Below are 18,712 nucleotides of genomic sequence, written 5' to 3' on the forward strand. Positions count from 1 at the left end.
TGGGCAGGGTCGAGGAAGAAAAGGGAGAGGGCAGGAGGAGGAGGCAATCTGCCAGAGGGTGGACAGTGGGGCAGTTGCAGGAAAAGTGAGATGGTGCCTCCACTCGAATCAGTTTTGAAGCATCAAATTAAATATATTTATTTAAAGAACCAGATGCGGTTCTCCATACCCTAAGCCCAAACAAGGCGCCGCACGTACGCACGCACGCACGCTCTCTTGCACACGCCTGTGCACACGCGCACCGCACAACCTCCAAGTGTGTGCAGCCGGTGGCGCCGACTGCCCACCTCCTCATCTGCTGGACAGTTCCCCGCCCCCGCGGAACCCGCACAGGCTGCCCAGGAACTGAGCCCAGCAGCGGCCCCTCCTCCCTGGACCTTCCACGCCCCCCTCGCTCCTCCGCGAGCTCCTCTTCCCCCTCAGCGTATCTCCTCCCAGGGGTCCCTTGTACCCGTCCAGGGCCCTCTACTCCCAGACCCACCTACCTCCCAGGACTCGGGGACCCGCCGGACCGCCGCACGGCCCCCGGCACGCAGCGGGGCACCCGTCGCTCCTCGGAGCGGCGCCGAGGTCACCGGGCGCCAGTTCCGCGTCTGCACCGGGGGGCGCGTACCACTCGGACCCGGGGCGGGAGGGGAGGCCGAGGGGGCCGGGGCCGTACCATCCACCCTCCAGAGGAGGCACCGAGCCGAGCGCCGAAAGGTGGAGCCGACTGAATGCGATAAAGGCGGCTGCGCACCTTAGCCGTGTAGGAGTGGGAACGCGCAGTGGAGCACTGGGCCAGCCCAGCGCCGCGGAATGCAAAGGGAAGGACCCAGAGAAATACCTTTTGTTCAGGTGACGAAGAGATTTTAATTCGACACGGCCACAGAGAGTCTATATCGACGAAATGTTGTTTAATCCGAAAGTGAATTCTCAAGATAAACTACCCCTGAGGCTTTCTGGTCGGCTCCTTATACCTCACCTAGATATCCCCTGCACGTGGTTTGGAGGCGCCCGGCTGCCTGCGCCGTCCAGTTGGCTGCCCGTCCTCTGGAGCCTACCAATTCTGGGTAGCGGGGGTGCAAAGAGAAGGCGCGCCACCGGAGCACCTGCACGGGTGTGCGCCCAAGAGAGGGGGCGTGGCCCGTGGCGCGACGCCTACTGGGAAATTGAGTTCAGGCCTTTGAGACCTCAACACGCCCCTGGCGGCGTTGCCTGGCGTGGGGGGCCTTTCTTCCTAACCAGTAAGTCCAGGGGCTAGGAAGTAGGGACCACCTGGCCTTGAATATTTCAAATTGTGCCTTTTTCAGATGCCAACATAAAAGCTAAGACATACAACCACCGGATCATTAAAGAGGGGCATCTAAGCCTCAGCATTTCATCCATTCACATGGCACAGCCAGCTAGGAAAAGGAGAGCCCCGCCCAACCCAGTTGTCACAGCTGTCACTTGTGACTTTCCCTCCACTGAGTCTAGGGGCAGTTGATCTTACAGGTCACAGGCTTCCTCCCCCTCGCTGCACCCCCACCCCCATCTAGTAATTGGTTTGCATTCATCCCAGTCTTCCTGTTCCAACAGGACAGACCTAACAGTGTGGCCTCCTAGAGGCATTTATGGCCAACCCGCAGAGTGACAATGGAGAATTTCTTTTGGGGCCCTGTGGGGAAAAACAGGAAGTGGCAGAAGCGGGATGGGCAGGGCTAACCCTGGAGAACCTTGTGCACAGCAGCCCCCAGGCCTGTCATTCGGCAGGACAGGAGGTCTTGGAGCGCAGCTTTTGCAGGGCCCAGTGCCTAGCAGCCACAGAACCCCCCCAACCCTTCTGCACTCCTTTAATGTCACAGAGGAACTCCTTTGCCCAGCTCCAGGAATGTTTGCCCTTCTTGCTATGCTCCATCTCTAGCCGACAGCCAGGGACTGTCATTCATGTACATCCCAGATCTCCGAAAGCAGCGGGGGGAGCTTCTTGTCCTGCAGGCGCAGGGCAAACACTTGCTCCGAGTGGACACTACTCAGTGTGCGGAGGCTCACCAGTTTCATTAGCATCCTTGGGAACATGAGCCGGTCCTAGGGGAGGGAGGGAGAGAGCCAGGCTAGCCGCTGTCTCTGAGCCAGGATGGGGTCTGGGGCAGGCAGGATGCAGTGAAAGAGGCAGACCTGACCAAGGTAGGTATAGGCAAAGGGCATCTGGAAGTCAAGTAGGAGACAGGGAGTGGCTCTGAAGCAGAGGGACAAGACAACTGTGGGCCACTCACGTGGGGATGGTGGATGGAGACATAGGCATGCAGGGCTTCCACGTACGTGTGTTGCAGCTTCTCCACTTGCAGTTGGTCTTGCACGTTGGGTCGGTCTATAGGTCACCAATAGAGGAGGAGCAGATCTGGCCAGGGCTTTAGTTGCATATCCCAGTCACAGCACCCCAAATGCCTGAGTGGGCACGTGTCCCACCAAGCTGCTCCCCTCCCAATTAGCCCAGCCAGGGCTTCCCCATCCCCCATACCACCCCTACACCCCACTCCACAAGCCATGTGCATACACACACACACACACACACACACACACACACACCCTAGTGCAAGTGTCTTGCTGGGTTTCCCTCTAGCCCCTTTTGCATACCTGCGGAGAAGATGCTGATGGCAATAAGCAGAGCGAACTCTGCATCGTTGAGCTGCAGCTCATTCATGGCTTTGGAGAACTCGAAGATGGGGTTGATGAACTCTACCTGCAGCCCTGAGGAGGGAGGAAGGAGGCTGAGGCACTGGCCATGCTAGCTAGAACTTCCAGCTTCTAACCTGAAGAAGTGCTAGGAGCTCACTCAGCAGTCTCCAGGCTCTGCTGTGTAGGGCAGGTTTCTTAACCTCTATGAGCCTCACAGCTGAATATACCTTGGGAAACTGTTGTCATAATTCAGTGATAAATCATAGAGTACCTAGCACTGGAGATGCTGAATTAAAAATAATTCTAGGGCTGGAGAGATAGCTCAGTAGAATAAGTGCTTGCCTGGCAAGTTCAAGGGCATGAGTTCAATTCCCCAGTACTGCCAAATAATAATAATAATAATAATAATAATAATAATAATAATTTTAATATTCTAATTCTTGAGGGTTCTACATTTCAAGAAGTAGAAGCAGCTCCAGTTTTTGTTTGTAGGCAATCCCTTTTACTGGCAATGACCTTACTTATTCAAAGGGACCCATTGCATATATCGTATCCCAAAGGGAATACAGCAAGGTTGCTGAGGGTGTAGGCTCTGGTGCCAGTTCTGACTCTATTGTTTACTAGGCTGTGTGACCTTAGATAAGTCACTAACCCCTTCTGGACTTGGTTTTTCCACTCATAGTATAGAGATGAGAATAGTACCTACCTCCTAGAGGCTTCAGCATAAATTATGTGGTCGATGTATCTACCACGTAAGCTTTCTTTTCTTTTTCTTTCTTTCTTTTTTTTTTTTTTTCAGTAACAGGGATCAAACTTGGGAGCTTGTGCTTGCCAGGAGGCACTTATGTTGCAGAACTATATCCCTGGCACAGTTTTCTAAAAACTAACAGAATCAGTCCTCACAGAGAAGACTCAAATGCAAGAAGCCACGGCCTAAGCAGTGCCCCCAGAGAGCACCTGTCCCCTAAGCTGTGCTAGTCTCTGCTCCCCCACCATTCTTGGGCTTTCTCAGAGTCCTTTCAGCAACCATCTGCTGCACATTTCCATTTGAAGCTTCTTGATTAGTCACTTCCTGTACTTTCACCCCGATGGTTATCAAGTGCTGTGTGTTGATCCATTTCATGGGCAAGATCCATTTTAAAAAGCATTCTTTGGTGAAGTTTTAGCCACCCCCTAAAGGGCCCTGCAGCCCCTTCCTACAAAGATTCAGATAAGGTTCTAGAGTGGGTATATATATATCCATGAAGGTCTGCTGATGTTCACTGGATGAACCCTTCAAGTGGGATCAGGTCTCCCTCATTGGTCATCCACTGTGTACGCCAGATGGCAGGGGATATAGAGAAGAAAGGAGGGCCGGGCCATGTGTGGTGGCACACATCTGTAATTCCAGCACTTGGCAAGTGAGGCAGGAGGACTGCTATGAGTTTGAGGCCAGCCTGGACTACACAGTGAGTTTAAGAGCAGCCTGAGCTACATAGCAAGACCCTGTCTAGAAAGAAAGAAAGAAAGAAAGAAAGAAAGAGAGAGAGAGAGAGAGAGAGAGAGAGAGAGAGAGAGAGAGAGAGAGAGAAAGAAAGACAAAGCAAATTTTAAAAATAAAAGTAAAACCAAGAATCCTTATCCCTTTTCCCCAAGACCTCATTGATGAAATGAGAAAGGCAAACATGATGACATCAAAACTGCTTATATAAAGAAATCTATAAATAGGTGCAGATTCAGGCAGCACAAGTCCACAGTGCTGAAAGAACACAGATTTCAGAGCTGGGAAGGATTAGGAAGGAGGGCATTTCGAAGGAGGAGAAGGCAAAGAAGGTCCAAGACTATCATCAGTGGTTAGGCAGAGGTGGGGGGCTGGGCTCACTTTAAAGGTGGATACTTAGCAAGACCCTTTCTCAAAATAAAAAATGGCTGAGAATATGGCTTAAGGGAAAGGTCCTACGTTTAACCCTTTTCCCCTGCAAAAAAGCTGGACAAAGTAATCAAACCACTCCGATTAGCGGCTACATATTCAGCCAACAGTCCAGACACTGCAGAAGGTAATAGGCCAACACAGTTTGGCCCTGCAGTTAAAAGAGACCTTCCTAGAAAGCTCTTTGGGTGGCCCTGTTAGGACAAGAGACATGAGCTGCCTCAGTCACCTGAAACCAGGAAAGGCTTTACGACTTGCCCTGCACACCAGGCTCTGCCAGCCCTGATTCAAAGTAGGAGCTCTCTTTCACACGCCCACTCCCTCAGCTGTTGAGCTGCTTGGTCTCAGTTCCTCCCAAAACCTCCCAGCCTTCCAACCTTTCCCAGCTCTGCTCTCCCACACAAAAATGACCAGCAGTGGGAAAGGAGGAAACCTCTGCTTGGCTCTGGGCAAGTACAGCCAGCCAGCAGCAATGTGAACCCATGCTTAGAGAAACCTCTGTAGCTACAGCAGGAGGACAGAAGTGTCCATGTTTTTCCCACAACTGTCCCATCTGAACACAACTGTCATGTTTCAACTCCAGCTTGCTGAGCAATTGTCAGAGTGGAGAGCAACTGGCCCCCATGAGGCTGGAAGAGCACATCTGAAAAAGACCTGTTCATTTTCAACTACTGAAGGCTTGATGCAGTGATTTCCAAACTTTTTTTTCCTAGCTATAAATTCTCTTCAGGGATCACACTATGCAGAACCACAGGCAGAATGCAGATTTAAATAAAACTCTTGTTTAGCTAAACTAAGGATGAAGGCCAGTCCTCTGGCTCCCCTGAGCCCCTTAGGTTACTTGGAATGCAGCTTAACAACAGCTGGCCCACTGCAGGGCCCCAGGTCCATGAAGCAGCTGGGAGATGCCCATCAGTGGTCCAGCATCCTCTCTTGGAAAAACAAGCAACACTTTCCCTTAGGCCTGTGGCTGTGACCCGCCAGGGCTCAGACCAAAAGTGTCTGTCCATCCAGCCAGGGCCTTGCTGACCTCAGTTCTCACCTGCTTTGGCAAAGTCTTCCCGGTTATAACTGAAATCCTTGAGGAAGGTGATGCTCTCGCTCCCAGGGTTATACCTCCGGGAAGTTTCCAGAAGCATCACCTGTGGGGCGAGGAGGGATGGTTTTGGTGTGCAGTCCTCGAGGGTACCCTATCCCTACCGCCCAGTGGCTTGGACTCCCTGGCCAGTCTGGACCCCCCTCCAGCCCTCTCTGGTGCTCCTCCTTCCCTCCACCTCTGCAGCCACCTCGATCGCGGAAGTCTTCAGGAGGGCGATCTGGTCTTCCTGGCTGAGTTGCAGGAAGCCTGGGAGCTGTTTGGCAAAGTCGACAATCTCCTGCACGGACACGATCGCCAGCTCCGTGAAGTGGGCAAAGCGCTGCTGCCGGGCCTCCCGGCTCTGGGGGTCGGGGGCCATGGGCCAGGGCTACCCAGGAGGGCAAGGAGGGAGGGGCAAATGGCTTAGAGTAGGGCTTCAGAAGGCCATGCGGGGCCCAGGCACAGCCTCTGCACCCCCGACTTGTCCAGTACCGTGACGCGAAGTTGGTCAGAAAAGGAGCGCTTGTTGCACTGCTGCTGGGCAGTGACCAGCTTCTTGATCATGCCCAGCTGCTCCGGGCTGAGCTGGGGCAGGACCTGGGGTGGTGAGACAGCCCTTGGGGGTACAGACGTGGCCTGGGCCTGCTCTTCCTCTTGCCGCTTCAGTTTCTTCAGGCGGATCTGTTCTTCTGACAGGACACCTAGGGATGGGCCTGATGTGAGCACAGAAAGCAAGGACAGGGCACAGAGGGTGGCTTGAGGTTCCAGAAAGGCTAGGCAAAAGCAAAGAAGAGATCTAAACCCATCTCCAGGATCTAGAAACCCTGGTGGACACAGGCACCCCCTTCTTTCCACCAGCCTCTCCCCAGTCCTGGCCCGAGACACTCACACTCTTCCCGCATGCCTGCCTGGCGGCACTTGCGAAGCCGACACTCCTGGCACTTGCGTCTCATGTAGGTGTCCATGGGGCAGTGGCCACCACCGTGGCAAACATAGTGTGCCCCCTTGATGACACTGCGGCGGAAGAATCCCTTGCAGCCCTCGCAGCTCAGCACGTTGTAGTGGAAGCCAGAGGCCTTGTCCCCACACACGCTGCACAGCTCGTGGCCCAGCATCTTGGGGGCTGGGCCCTTTTTCCGCTTCTGTGGTCGGAGCTCTGCAGTCAGGGAAGAGCATTCATGCTTTCCCGACTCGGTCACTGTGATGGCACCAGGGGCCATCATTCCCCCATGATATCAAGTTTAGTCTCTATTTTCTTTTTTCTAGGATGAGGTCAGGCTGTCCTCAAACTCCTGGCCTCAAGGATCACTTCCACCCTGGCCTTCTCAGTAGCTGGGACCACAAACATAGGCCACTACTCCTGGCTTGGTCTCTTTACTACCTGCAAAGCCTCATTTACCAAAGGTGAAGATACCATAGGTGCTCTTCACAATACATTGCCCTTACAAGTATCATAAATGCTAATTCTATTTACGAAACAAGAAAGTGGTTGCTCAGAAAGGCCTAAGGAAGAAACAAAACTCACACTCTGATGACTCAGGTCTAGTTACTCCACAGTCTTTGGATGTAAAGGTCAGGACCCCAAGGTATCCCCCCAGGACCCACAGAGCCCTGACCTCCTCTGAATCCAGAAGCTCCTCACCTGTGGGCTCAGGAAGGGCCTCCACTCTGGGGAGCAGGGCTGTGGGCTCTGCTGCCTCCAGCCCCATTGCCACAGGGTTCCCAGCAGATGGAGGCATCCTGGCTTTCTTACTGAGGATGCAGCTGCTGCCTCCTTGGGCCTGGCTGCTGGTGCCCAGGGCCTCTGGCTCCCACGGCTGCACTGCAGAGTCTGAGCCCAAAAGAAAGGCACAGGGAAGTCCCAGGTCCCCTCCCATAGGGATGTCCTGGCTGGGAAACTGCAAAGTACTCCCCACTCTTGCAGGGTGGCCAAGCCCTAGCTCCCACTCTGGGATGCCTGGGTCCTATAGCTCTAGAACTAGTCAGCTGAAGACCCTTGCATATGAAGAGCTTAAATGAAGAGGTTAATCTTTGCCCCCTGCCAGGCATCCAGTTCAGAGATCAGACCTCTTCCAAGCAGGGCTGGGTCAGCAGTAGACATGCCAGCTCTGCCAGGGAGGGAGTTTGCAAGGGCTGGGCACCAGAGCCACAGCATGGGTAGTCTGGGTTAGGAGGCTAGCAGGTCCAAGAACAGCTGTGGACCGCACTCCAAGGGGGGTGTGATGCAGTAGGAAGCACACTGGGTCCTGAGGGAGAAGAGGAGCTGAAGGCCGGGCACAAGGGATGCTTACCAGGCACAGGGGCCTCCAGCCACAGGGACATCTCTTCCTGGAGCCCTGGACATTACCAAAGCACTGTCCTGCGGGAACAGCCCACATTATACGCTTCCAGATGCAGATCCTTGCTCCTGCACCTGCCTTCATTCTGAGCTGCCAAGCACGAGCCTGTGCCAAGCCTTACGCCCTTCCTTGTAACAGCCCTCTGAGATCAGGGCTGTATTCTTTTGGTGACATCCATCTGGGAGTCAAATCCAGGACCTTGCACATGGTAGGCAAGTATACCTCCGGCCCTTTTTGCTAAAGAGACAGGGTTTCACTACGTTGCTCAGGTTGGCATCAAACTTGTGATCTTCCCCATCATGACTATTCACACCACTTTCTAGTGGAGGAAACTGAGGCTCAAGGAGGTTAAGCACATTGCCCTTGGCCACACAGTCAAGTGAGACTGTAGAGCTGAGACCTCAACCTGTCTCTCTGGCTCCAAAGTTGAGTTCTCTGCCACTCATGCCACGCGGTGTTCCAAACCCCACTTGGGGCCATGGTTGGGACATCTGCTTGCGCTCCTTCCCCTCACTCAGCACTGGGGAGGGTAAAGCCGAGCAGCACCCAGAAACAGGATGTAGGTCCACGCTCCGGTAACAAACAGGCTGCTTGCTCAGAATCCCAGTCCCGCCTCTCCTGGGATCCCGGCACCAATCTCTTGTTCCAAGGGTCTCCCTAAGACACATGCAGGACCACCTCCGGACCCCTCAGGAGTCCCTCTGGGATCTCACAGAACTCTGGTCCCTCCCAGGCTCCTATCACATCACCATCACCCCTATTTTTCCCAGAATCACCTTTCTAAGGCTCTCAGGAGCTGCCCACCCGCCTGGCCCCCAATGCACACACAGAGAGCCCAGGCCATAGCTGAAGAGCAGACCCACCGTGTCCCGGGCTACCAGACTTCCTGGCTGCGCAGTCTCTGGAGCCCCCTTGCTGGGACGGGAGGATGGTGCAGTGAGCGCCCTGCGCTGAGCATACAGTGGCGACTAGAGCTGAACTCAGAGGGACCTGGAGCCAGGAAGTAGTAATGTGGGGAGAGGCTGAGGGGAGGGCCTGCCAGGGGTCAGGCCACCTCTTCTTCCTGGCCAGCTTCCCCACCAGGCTGACTCCTCCCCAGCCAGCCGCCCCTCTGCCAGCGCCACCGAGTCCCCTACCCTCAAGCACCACAGTTGTGTTTGCCGCAGACTGGCAAGACTCCACGTCTCTCCCCTCTTCTCACCCAGAGGCTTTGGAGCTAACAGAAGGGCTGCTTCCCAGGTTGTGGGAAGCACCTCGCTCCCGGCAGCCTCTGGAGTCAGTGTCCCTCCCTCCACAGACACCTCGTGGAGCAAAGGTCTCACACTGCCCGGAATTGCGACACTGAGCCCAGCCTGCATTCCCAGCCTGCCTCCTCCTCCACTGCCCCTGGGAAGGGGCCAGGTTCTCCCTAGCAGTCCCAGAACACAGCCAGGCTGGTAGGGCGCCAAGAGCAGAGAGGCAGGTGCTGGGCCTTTCAGGGAATCTGTGTGTGGGAGCCCTGCAGCCCCGCAAGGGGGCTGGTGGCAGTGGATCTGAGCACCAGCAGCCCTGCAGTGGGAAGGGAGCAGACGGCAGCACCCACAAACCAGCCCAGGCCAGCCCCAGAAAGGGACCTGGGCTGCCTTCTCTGGGAGCAGTCCCACCTGAGGCTGTGGCAGGTTCCATGGAGACTAAAGCCACGTCTGGGCCATGAGACCCACCCATGGGGACTAACGGTGGGCTTCCTTTATTTTATCTTCCCCTGAATCCCTGGAACAGGACTTGGCACAGCAGAGGCAACAGGCTAGGTTCTGTGCTTGGGTTTGTCGAATGAATAATTAAACAGGATCCTTCCCTAGCTCATACTCGTCACCTGGAATAATTTCAATGTGGCATGCTCACGTAGAATCTGGGCTCTGGGCTCAGACTATGGCTTCAAGCCCTCATTAGCTGAGCAATTTTCTGTCATGCTGCTGGGGTTCCAATCTAGGCTCCCCATATGAGCTTGGAGTTCCTTAAGGTTTCTGAGCCTCTCTTCATCTTTAAAATAGGGACAGTAATGACAGTGTTAGTAATAATAACAACAGTCAGCTGTGGTGTCTTAGCCCTGTAAGCCCAGCACTCTGGCGGCTGAGGCAGGAGGATTGCTGAGAGTCTGAGGCCAACCTGGGCTATACCTTAGTTCAAGGTCAGCTGGACTACATAGTGAGACCCTGTCTCAAAAATAAACAAAAAAACACAGAACAACAACAACAGTAATAGTAATGCAAGGTAGCAGTGAGAGTGAGACCTATCAGGACACCACAGGTGGCACACAGTAAGCGTTCCAGAGTTGGCAGTGATTGTTCTCTCGCCCAAGCCCTCCAAGCTATAGCCTCTGCATCACCTTGTACTTGTACACTGTACCCCTGAGTCCTACAGCCTTTGCACCTGTGTGGTCCTTACACCACGGGGAGACCAGTATACTCCCGTTGACTGTCCACCCTGTTAGACCCACATGGAGGGCTTCCATGGAAGGTGCGAGGCTGGGGGCTGGGGGCTGCAGGGAGAGGTGGAGCCACAAGCTGCTTCAGCTCAGACACAGGAGGCAGGAACTGAGGTTACTGCTGGCCATTCACTGCCTGCCTATTCCCAGCTTCCTGCTGGTGGGCTCTTCCTGTTTTGCTGTCAACTCCAGTTCCCATGGGCCCACGTCAGGCCCAGGACAGGGGCCAGGGCAGGCAGCCAGAAGGAGCTACAGAGGAGGACAGAGGGAGAGCACCAGGGCACCAGGGGAGAGGAGAGAGGGAGCAGGGCTGGGGCAGGGGTGGGACAGAGGCGCAGGCCAGGAGCAGGGTGGGAAAGCCGAAGCAGCAGCTGTGCCTGCGAGAGACCAGGAAGCCTGGGTGGGGCGCTGAACAGCACACACAGCGTACACAAGGAGCCAGCAAGCCGGGCTGTTGCGAAATCTGCCCGTGCATTCGCTTTCACATTTCCCAAAAGCCCCTCTGACAGCAGCCCTCATCTCCAACTTCTGCCTCTGGGTCCAGCTTTTGTTCCCTCTCGTCACAAGGCCGTCTCTTCCCATGGGCCCCACCCTGGTTTGGGGGTTCACAAGTCATGAGCACAAGGCTCTCTGTTCCTCTCACATGTCCCTTCCCTGGTTTTCACAGGCCCCAGCTGTCCTGGGAAAGCAGACCCCAGGGACCCTGGCCTGGAGCTGCCCTGTCCCCACACCCACATCGCAGCTCCTGCTGCCTGTCTGTCCAGGCACCACCAACAGTCACAGAGGTCCCTACGACACCTGGTTCTGAGGGATGTGGGACTCAACATTGGTCTTTGGCCTGGTGATGTATCTCCTGGGAGCTGAAAGGGCCTCCCCCAGCTATTCTTGACCCTCAACTCCCTCTCCTAATCCCCTAGTCCCTTGAGGTAGCTTCCCAGGACCCAGGGTCACCCAGCAGCCCCAGCTGGAGCCACCTGAGTCGGGTTAGAGTGAGCTGTGGAACGAATAGGTCAAGGAGAAAAGGCTCCAAGCTGGGAGTCAGCCCAGCTTGGCCTCTGTAGTGGGGTAGTGCTAGCGTTTGCTGCCAGCTCTAAGGGTTGGGGAGCCCTCTACTAGGAGGGAAGGAAGAAGGAAATGAGGAGGAACAGGTCCTGTTGGAGAGGCCAGAGGCCAGCACTGGCACTTCCCCCACAAGCTCGGACAGGCCATCGGGTGACCCATAGTTGGACCTGCCCTCACGGCATGGTGCCATGAGCTGGCAGGTATTAGGTCCAGAATGTCCCTATTGTGTGTCTCCCTGGCTCCTACTGGAAGCAAGCTCTCTGGGAACACTGCTGGGATTTTTCTTCCCAAGTCACACTTTAGCCCCCCACCCCATCTCCAGAGGATTCTATTGGCAACAGAGGGAGCTGGGACACAAGCATAGGAGCATTTGCCTGACCACCGTCATTTGCACTGCCAGTACCCTTCCCCGAAGCACTCATTCCTGGGAAGCAGGCCACAGGCTAAGGTCTACAGGCATGGGCTTCCTGTTCCCTCTGTCCCCATTCTAAGGGACGTGTGGGATCACCTTGAAGACCACTAGATACAAACTCAAGTGACTTCTGCTCAACCTCCCAACATGAAGATAGAGAAGAATCCACGAATTCCTGCTTCCTAGACCTCTAAGTCCAGAGATGACAGAGAAGGCAGAAAATAAAGAAAAGGCTCTTATAATTTATCTTTCTGGGTATTATTTCATTATAAATCCAAGGAGATAGTTACTGGCAAGGTACAAATATCAAATCTGAATACAGATAAAGCTGATTCAAAAGCTCAAGCTCTGGCTGGTATGGCAGTACATGACCATAATCCCAGCACTTGGGAGGCTGAGGTAGCAGGATTGCCAGTTCAAGGCCAGCCTGGGCTACAAAAAGAATTCAAGGCCAGCCTAAACTACATAGCAAAACCCTGTCTAAAAAGACAAAACAAAACAAAACAAAAAACCCCCAAACAAAACACCCAACCAACCAACTAAAAACAAGCTCAAACAAAATGAAACCCCACCTCACTCCATTATGTAAAACTGTCTCCCCAGATGGGAAGAATGGTTAACCTGCCTCCCCAGCTAGGAACAGTGGTAATTCCCAAACCCAACCTTACCTCCAGACACCAGTTTATTGGGACTGGGGAGGCCCAAGTTCTACCAAGCCACCCATATATATTATTATTTCTTTTTGCACCTGTATCTTTCTGTTTCGTTAGGAACTAAGGTGTGAGGAACACAGAACCATCTGGTAGAAAATACGTGAAAACTGTAGAACCCAGAAATCAAGGCTCAACTCCAGCCCTACCATGTACTTGAAATCCCCATCCATCCTGGAATCATTTCTCACTATAAAAGCTGAAATAAAAACTGCCTCATCAACCTTGCCTGCATGGGACACTTGCAGGCACAAAGAATTTGATGGATTTGAGCAAGTAGGAAGCAAAGCAAAAGATGAACCTGAGGGATTTTTGTTCTACTTGCTAAAATTTGGTGAGCTAAAGATTTATATTCTTGGGGCTGGCCAGATAGCTCAACCGACTAAAGCCCCTGCTTAGGCAGGCACAGAGACTGGGGTTCAATCCCCTGCATGTCGCGCAGGCCCCACCCCCAGGGCGCACTGAGGCGGTGACTGACATGGTGTGGTGGTGCATGCCTGTAATCCCAGTGTTTAGGAGGCTGAAAACAGGAGGATCACTACAAGTCCGATCTGTGTAATAAGACCCTGTGGGCTAAATACATTTTTAAAAATAATAAAAAGTAAAGATTTAAATTCTCAGAGCGCAAGGATCTGGCTAGCTTGCAAGAAGAGTACAGGTCACATGGAAACAAAACACCCTCTAAAAAGCCCACTAATGTATAATAGTTTGCCAGTTGGTCACGCCCCATTCAATCACAATAATGGGAAAAGTTTCTTTGGTAGAAAATCTCTTTATCTGGGGGCATGAAAAAGGGCACAGCTGAGTAACAAATGCAATTTGGGCAGTCTGTGAGCAACAGCCCATTACAAAGACTGAATGGAGTGGGGCTTGAGGGCACACACTGTGACCCCAGCACAGTGGGAGGTTGAGGCCAGAGGACTGCCAGTTTGAGAATCTAGCCAAACTTTGCCCCCCTCCACAAAGGGTTAGCAATGCAGGTCACCACAAGTGTTCTCGGTTTAATTCCAGTTATCTACTCACATCCCCACCACAAGACTGGCAGAAAACTTCACCTTCAACCCATTCCCCTAAATGGTGTGAGCTTGGACAAATCGTCTCTTTGGGTTGCTTCCTAATCTGTAAAGTGAGGGAACTAGGTCGAATTGGGACTCAGAGGTCTGATTTACAGCCCTACGGAGGGTATTGTGGAAACTCTTGGGATTGTACCAAGTTCCATTGAGTGTGTTTAAGTGTTATATGTGCGTGCTTTTCTGAGGGAGAAAGAGCTAAATCTTCATGATACAGTGTTTACGACTAATAATGTTAACACCACTTGGCTAACCAGCCACTGTTCTATTTACTCCTTAAGTGTCCTTCTGAGCTATTAAATTCAGACTGGGCGGAGCATACAAATAATTGAATCTGGAGTCCCAGAACAAGATAACAATTCTGATCAGCTTTGTTTGCCAATGGGCTGAGGTGGATTTGTTTCAAGCAAACGGGGTTATGAATCAAAGTGTCCCAAGGACCGAACTGTGTGTCACCCAAGCTCAAAGTCCTGGGGCCAAACTGGCAGCACCTTAATGCCAAGAAGACCGCTGATTCTGCGGAAACCGCGCTGACTTCCGCTGTTATGTGCCAGCCCCAAAATATTGCTTCCGTGGTATGAAAGATCTCCCAGGGGAATTCAGGCTTTGGGTCTGGGAAGTCCGAACATCCTGTGCGACCCAAATCCTTGGGGAAGAAAGCCTGACGTCTTGACTCTAATTAACTGAAACTTGGCAGCCGAGGGGCGGCAGCACAGGGAAAGGAAATTGAGTTACTTAAGGTTTGCGGGGCGCACGAAGAGCGACTAGAATGGTCCAACCTCAAGGGCACAGGGAGTCCAAGGGGTTCTTCACAAGCTGTACCCTGCACCCCAAACAAGCCCTCTCCAGGGCAACAGGGCCGGAGCCCGGCTCCAGCTGCACCCCAAGGCAGAGGCCAGGATACCCAGCATTCCCCGCCCCGGCCCGGCAACACCCGACCTCAGGGGGCGCTCTTTAGGCCTGCCGTGGTTCCGCCCGGCGTAACCACAACCTTGGTACGGGAAAAGGCCAACCGGACCGTGGGCCCCCTTTACTGGGTCTTCAAGCCCTCTCTACCACGCAAAGGTGCACTACATTTCCGTGTTCCTCTACTACAACCAAATGGCCAACCTGTTCCTTTTCCCTCTGCAATTCCGCTTTCTCCAGCGCCTCCCTTACAAAAGATGGCGGCGAGTAAACTTCCGGTTGGTGTCCTTATGGTTAAGTCCGGGCGGCTGTAGCAGGTGCGATGTAGTGCGTTCCGGCCTCTTTGCTGCACCGAACACAACGGTGATGGCGGGCAGGCGGTCTGGCTGGAGCCGGGCGGCTCTTCTCCAGCTTCTTCTTGGCGTGAACCTGATGGTGATGCCACCCACCCAGGCCCGGAGTCTGCGCTTCGTTACCTTGGTAATGGTTGGTGGAGTCACCAAAGGGTTCGCCAGTGCTGGAAGGGCAAAGGCCTTGTGGAGGGAGGGGCAGTGCTTGTGCTGGGGTCGAGGGTCCGGAGGAGGAGGAAGAGCTGGTGTAGGAGACGCCTTGCCTAGGCAGTTCAGAGGGCTGGGCTCAGCATCGACGTGGAGCCCTGGGCCATTCTGGGGGTCAGACACTCGAAAGTTGTTCTAGATCAAGGCAGGTGGGATAGGTCTGCCAGGGACAGGGATGTAGTAGAGGTGAAGAGAGTCACCCATCAAGATGACACTGGTGCTTGTCCCCGCCCCCCATGCATTGCTTGCACTACTCTTACAGTCCTTCCCATCTGTGCATTTCACTTTTCCTACAGCTACCCCTTACATTCCTTAGCCAAAGTAAGAGCTTTCTGAAGCAGGATCTTTTGCAGTAATGATAAGGCCTCCCAGAGGGTGAGGCTTCCTATCCAACAGGGGGCAAAGCAGATCCTTCCAACCTGTAGGCAAGCCATTTTCTTTTCTCAGCTATATCGACATGGAGACCGATCCCCAGTGAAGACATATCCCAAGGACCCCCATCAGGAAGAGGAGTGGCCCCAGGGGTTTGGTCAGCTAACCAAGGTGGGTCTGGTGCCAGCTACCCTCAGGATGAGCTGAACAGTGAGTGACCTCGGAAGCAAGCTACAATACTAGGGGACCTCCTAAACAGCCACTTCCCCGATGGGTGCTAACTTGAACCAGATTTTGTTGTTGTTGATGGACCCGGAGCCTTGGGCATGCTAAGCATGTCCTTTGCTGTTGAATTATTTCCCCAGCTAGCACTGACCAGATATGTAACTTTACATTATATTCTGTGCCTAGGACAGTGCCATGTACAACTGACCACTCAGTAAATGACATTTGGGATCCCATTAATCCAGGCCTACTTCCAGCCAGAAGTCAACCTAGAGAGAAACAGTGCCTAAATCCTTTGGGGCATGTGAGCCATCCCTTCCCAGGACCCTCTTAACATAGCTTTGCCCACAGGAAGGGATGCTACAGCACTGGGAGCTGGGCCAGGCTCTGCGACAGCGATACCATGGCTTCCTAAATGCCTCTTACCACAGGCAAGAGGTAAGGCTGGGAGGTCAGAGGAATGGGGTCTGTTGTCCTCACCCTCTGTCCTTGGGGGCCTCAGTGAGAAACTGAGCATTTTGGATTCTCTCCTTTATTTCTGATCACAAGAAGAGATCCAAGAAGCGTCTAGAACAAGTGATCCAGAGAATGTGCCTGGAGGTTGAGCTGACCCTTAGCTGAGGAAATGAAAACTGATTAAGCATCGAACCACCCAAGCTTCAGGAAAAACCTGGCAAAGGGTTTTCTAACTGCGAAATTACAGGCTTCCAATCAAAATTTATTGAGTACCTACTAAGGACCAAGCACTGTGCTTGTACATTGTATATAATAGAGCACCACACAGATAAACTCTGACTTCCTGGAGCCTAGTGCACAGTGGGAATGTCAGATGTGCCAGGCAGAACCGAGATGAAGGGGCGCAGGGAAGGCTGGCAAGTGTGCTGGCTCCTGGGGTCTGCTCCTCACCCACGGGTATGGGGAACACTGGTTACTGCTCTCAGCCATAGCTGTACCCAGAGTCTATATGTTACTGTTCCCTTCAGCTCATTTCTCCATCTTTCCAAGCCACGCTCTATTCCTTATTGTCTCATCCTGGAGAAGGGGACTGATGCATGGAGGTTTCCAACGTGCTGGGGCCCCAGCAAGGGAGGACCCCATCTGCACACACACATGGGTGAGCCTCTCTGTATCATCCTGACAGGTTTACGTGCGCAGCACAGACTTTGACCGCACGCTCATGAGTGCAGAGGCCAACCTGGCTGGACTCTTCCCTCCTGATGGGATGCAGCGCTTCAATCCTAACATCTCCTGGCAGCCCATCCCCGTGCACACTGTGCCCCTCAGTGAGGACAGGGTAAGGTTGGCCAGCCCTTCCCTGGAGATGACTAGGGGACCACTGTGGTCCTGGGCCTGCTCACCTGGCTCTCCCTTTGGTTTGCAGCTGCTGAAGTTCCCGCTGGGCCCATGTCCCCGATATGAGCAGCTGCAGAATGAGACCAGGCAGACAACAGAGTATCAGAATGAGAATGCCCAGAATGCAGTGAGTGGGGGAGAGCTAGAGCCTGGCTTCCTGTGCCCTGCCTGGGGTGGGATTGACCCCCGGTTCATTTCTCTGCAGCAATTTCTGGCCATGGTGGCCAACGAGACGGGGCTTACTGACCTGACCCTGGAGACCGTATGGAATGTGTATGACACTCTTTTCTGCGAGGTGAGCCTGCTGGGGTGCCCATAAGATTGTGCCCCTGGCCCTCTCCAGTCCCAGGTCTCAGGACAGCGCAGCATATGGTGTCTGGGCACTGATATCCACCTGGGTGCCTAGAGGGCAGCTGCTTGTGAAACCTAGGAACTTCCCCTGTGGGGAAGAGAACCTCAGAGTGGGAAGTGCTTTGCTGGCTGTCAGCAGATCTTGCTCTGCTAGCCCTAAGCGCGTGGTGTCATCTCCTATCTGCTGATCTCGCCTTTTAGTCCTGAGCTTCCTCTCCTGTGCCCTGAGCCTGCTACCACCCACCACGACGGCCCTGAGCCCATGCCTCACCTCTGTCTCCTGTCCCGCTCACACACACAGGCACCTTCCCTCTGCGGAGGAGAGGCCCCCGAGAGGCTCTGGTCTAGGCCTGGAACTAACCTGCCCACTGCACCACACAGCAAACCCATGGGCTACTGCTGCCCCCCTGGGCCTCTCCCCAAACCATGCAGCGCCTCAGCCACCTAAAGGACTTCAGCTTCCGCTTCCTCTTTGGCATCCACGAGCAGGTGGCGAAGGCCAGACTTCAGGGGGGTAAGTGATGAGAGCACCAAGGCGCCCCTGTCCTTGGGACCTTGCAGTACTGAAAATCTATGCTGGGTGTGATGGTACATGCCTGCCATCCTAGTACTTTGGGAAGTTGAGGCATGAACATTGAAGTCTGAGCCCAGCCTGAGCAGCTCAGGGAGAATGGCTGAAAATCAAAAATAAAAAGAACTGGGATGTCACGCAGGGCAAGGGCCCTAGGTTCAGTGCTCAGTACAAAAAAAATTTCCACTTGTCGCCCCCTTTAGAGCAGGTCTCTCCAGTTTTCTTAATGCTTAGCCCATGTGTTACTGTGACCACGCAGTCAGGTCCACATGTTCCTTTTCTGCCACTTGTTGCTAAATGGTACCCCCCCTAAGTGAATCCCTCCCTTGGAGAACCATGGGGCCTCTTGGAGAGAAGGCTGAGGGGTGCAGGTGCCACCTGCCACTTGGAGCACCCAAGGGTGTGCCAGGTGTCAGTCTGACCCCACTGGAGTTCTCAGAGCTTGCACATGGCAGCTGCCCTGGCGTGGAGCCACCACTGTGTGTTGTAAAATAATCTTCAGGGGTTTTTTGTTCCACATTGAAGATTCAAACGTGGACAGGGCCTCCTGGCTTATTTATAAGAAGGCAGGTTTTCTACATTTGTTTAAAAATAGGGGGGCTGGAGAGATGGCTCAGTGGTCTAAAGCACCTACTTGGAACAAGCTTGGCAAAGCACAGGGACCGCGGTTCAATCCCCCAGCACCACATGCCA

The 18,712-nt window shown here is 53.7% G+C and overlaps 3 protein-coding genes across 15 annotated transcripts in view; 1 reads left to right on the forward strand and 2 right to left on the reverse strand.

Annotated features, from left to right (window-relative positions):
• Nucleotides 1-914, reverse strand: part of Madd (MAP kinase activating death domain) — a 40,834-nt gene extending 39,920 nt beyond the window's left edge. Inside the window, exon 1 of the mRNA XM_023710576.1 lies at nt 827-914. The gene's annotated coding sequence lies outside the window, so the exon portion shown is untranslated. The remainder of the gene's footprint in view (nt 1-826) is intronic.
• On the reverse strand, nt 872-10,714 carry Nr1h3 (nuclear receptor subfamily 1 group H member 3). Of its 12 annotated transcripts, none has more exons than XM_023710453.1 (11): nt 9,103-9,254; nt 8,830-8,956; nt 7,919-7,986; nt 7,270-7,458; nt 6,517-6,783; nt 6,120-6,328; nt 5,836-5,925; nt 5,592-5,691; nt 2,599-2,712; nt 2,238-2,332; nt 872-2,049 (listed from the first exon to the last, which is right to left on the reverse strand). In XM_023710453.1, exons 3-11 carry the CDS (start codon nt 7,947-7,949, stop codon nt 1,903-1,905), a joined length of 1,242 nt encoding a protein of 413 aa, XP_023566221.1. In that variant the 5' UTR covers nt 7,950-7,986; nt 8,830-8,956; nt 9,103-9,254; the 3' UTR covers nt 872-1,902. The 12 variants fall into 12 exon arrangements, with proteins under 12 accessions (XP_023566221.1, XP_023566214.1, XP_023566223.1 ...); XM_023710446.1 differs by having other exon boundaries at nt 5,836-6,015; XM_023710448.1 differs by lacking the exon at nt 9,103-9,254 and adding an exon at nt 10,376-10,714 and having other exon boundaries at nt 1,903-2,049; nt 5,836-6,015.
• Nucleotides 10,715-14,895: 4,181 nt separating this feature from the next.
• Nucleotides 14,896-18,712, forward strand: part of Acp2 (acid phosphatase 2, lysosomal) — a 7,565-nt gene continuing 3,748 nt past the window's right edge. The window contains exons 1-7 of one of the 2 annotated variants that reach the window (XM_023710731.1): nt 14,896-15,070; nt 15,595-15,690; nt 16,096-16,182; nt 16,886-17,038; nt 17,126-17,224; nt 17,303-17,392; nt 17,830-17,962. In XM_023710731.1, coding sequence (XP_023566499.1) covers nt 14,957-15,070; nt 15,595-15,690; nt 16,096-16,182; nt 16,886-17,038; nt 17,126-17,224; nt 17,303-17,392; nt 17,830-17,962 — 772 coding nt within the window. In that variant the 5' untranslated portion in view covers nt 14,896-14,956. The remainder of the gene's footprint in view (nt 15,071-15,594; nt 15,691-16,095; nt 16,183-16,885; nt 17,039-17,125; nt 17,225-17,302; nt 17,393-17,829; nt 17,963-18,712) is intronic. The other variant, XM_004626973.3, reaches the window with a different exon arrangement.

The sequence above is a fragment of the Octodon degus genome, unplaced genomic scaffold, assembly GCF_000260255.1.
Source record: "Octodon degus isolate 3935 unplaced genomic scaffold, OctDeg1.0 scaffold00018, whole genome shotgun sequence".
In the NCBI taxonomy this organism is placed as follows: domain Eukaryota; kingdom Metazoa; phylum Chordata; class Mammalia; order Rodentia; family Octodontidae; genus Octodon; species Octodon degus.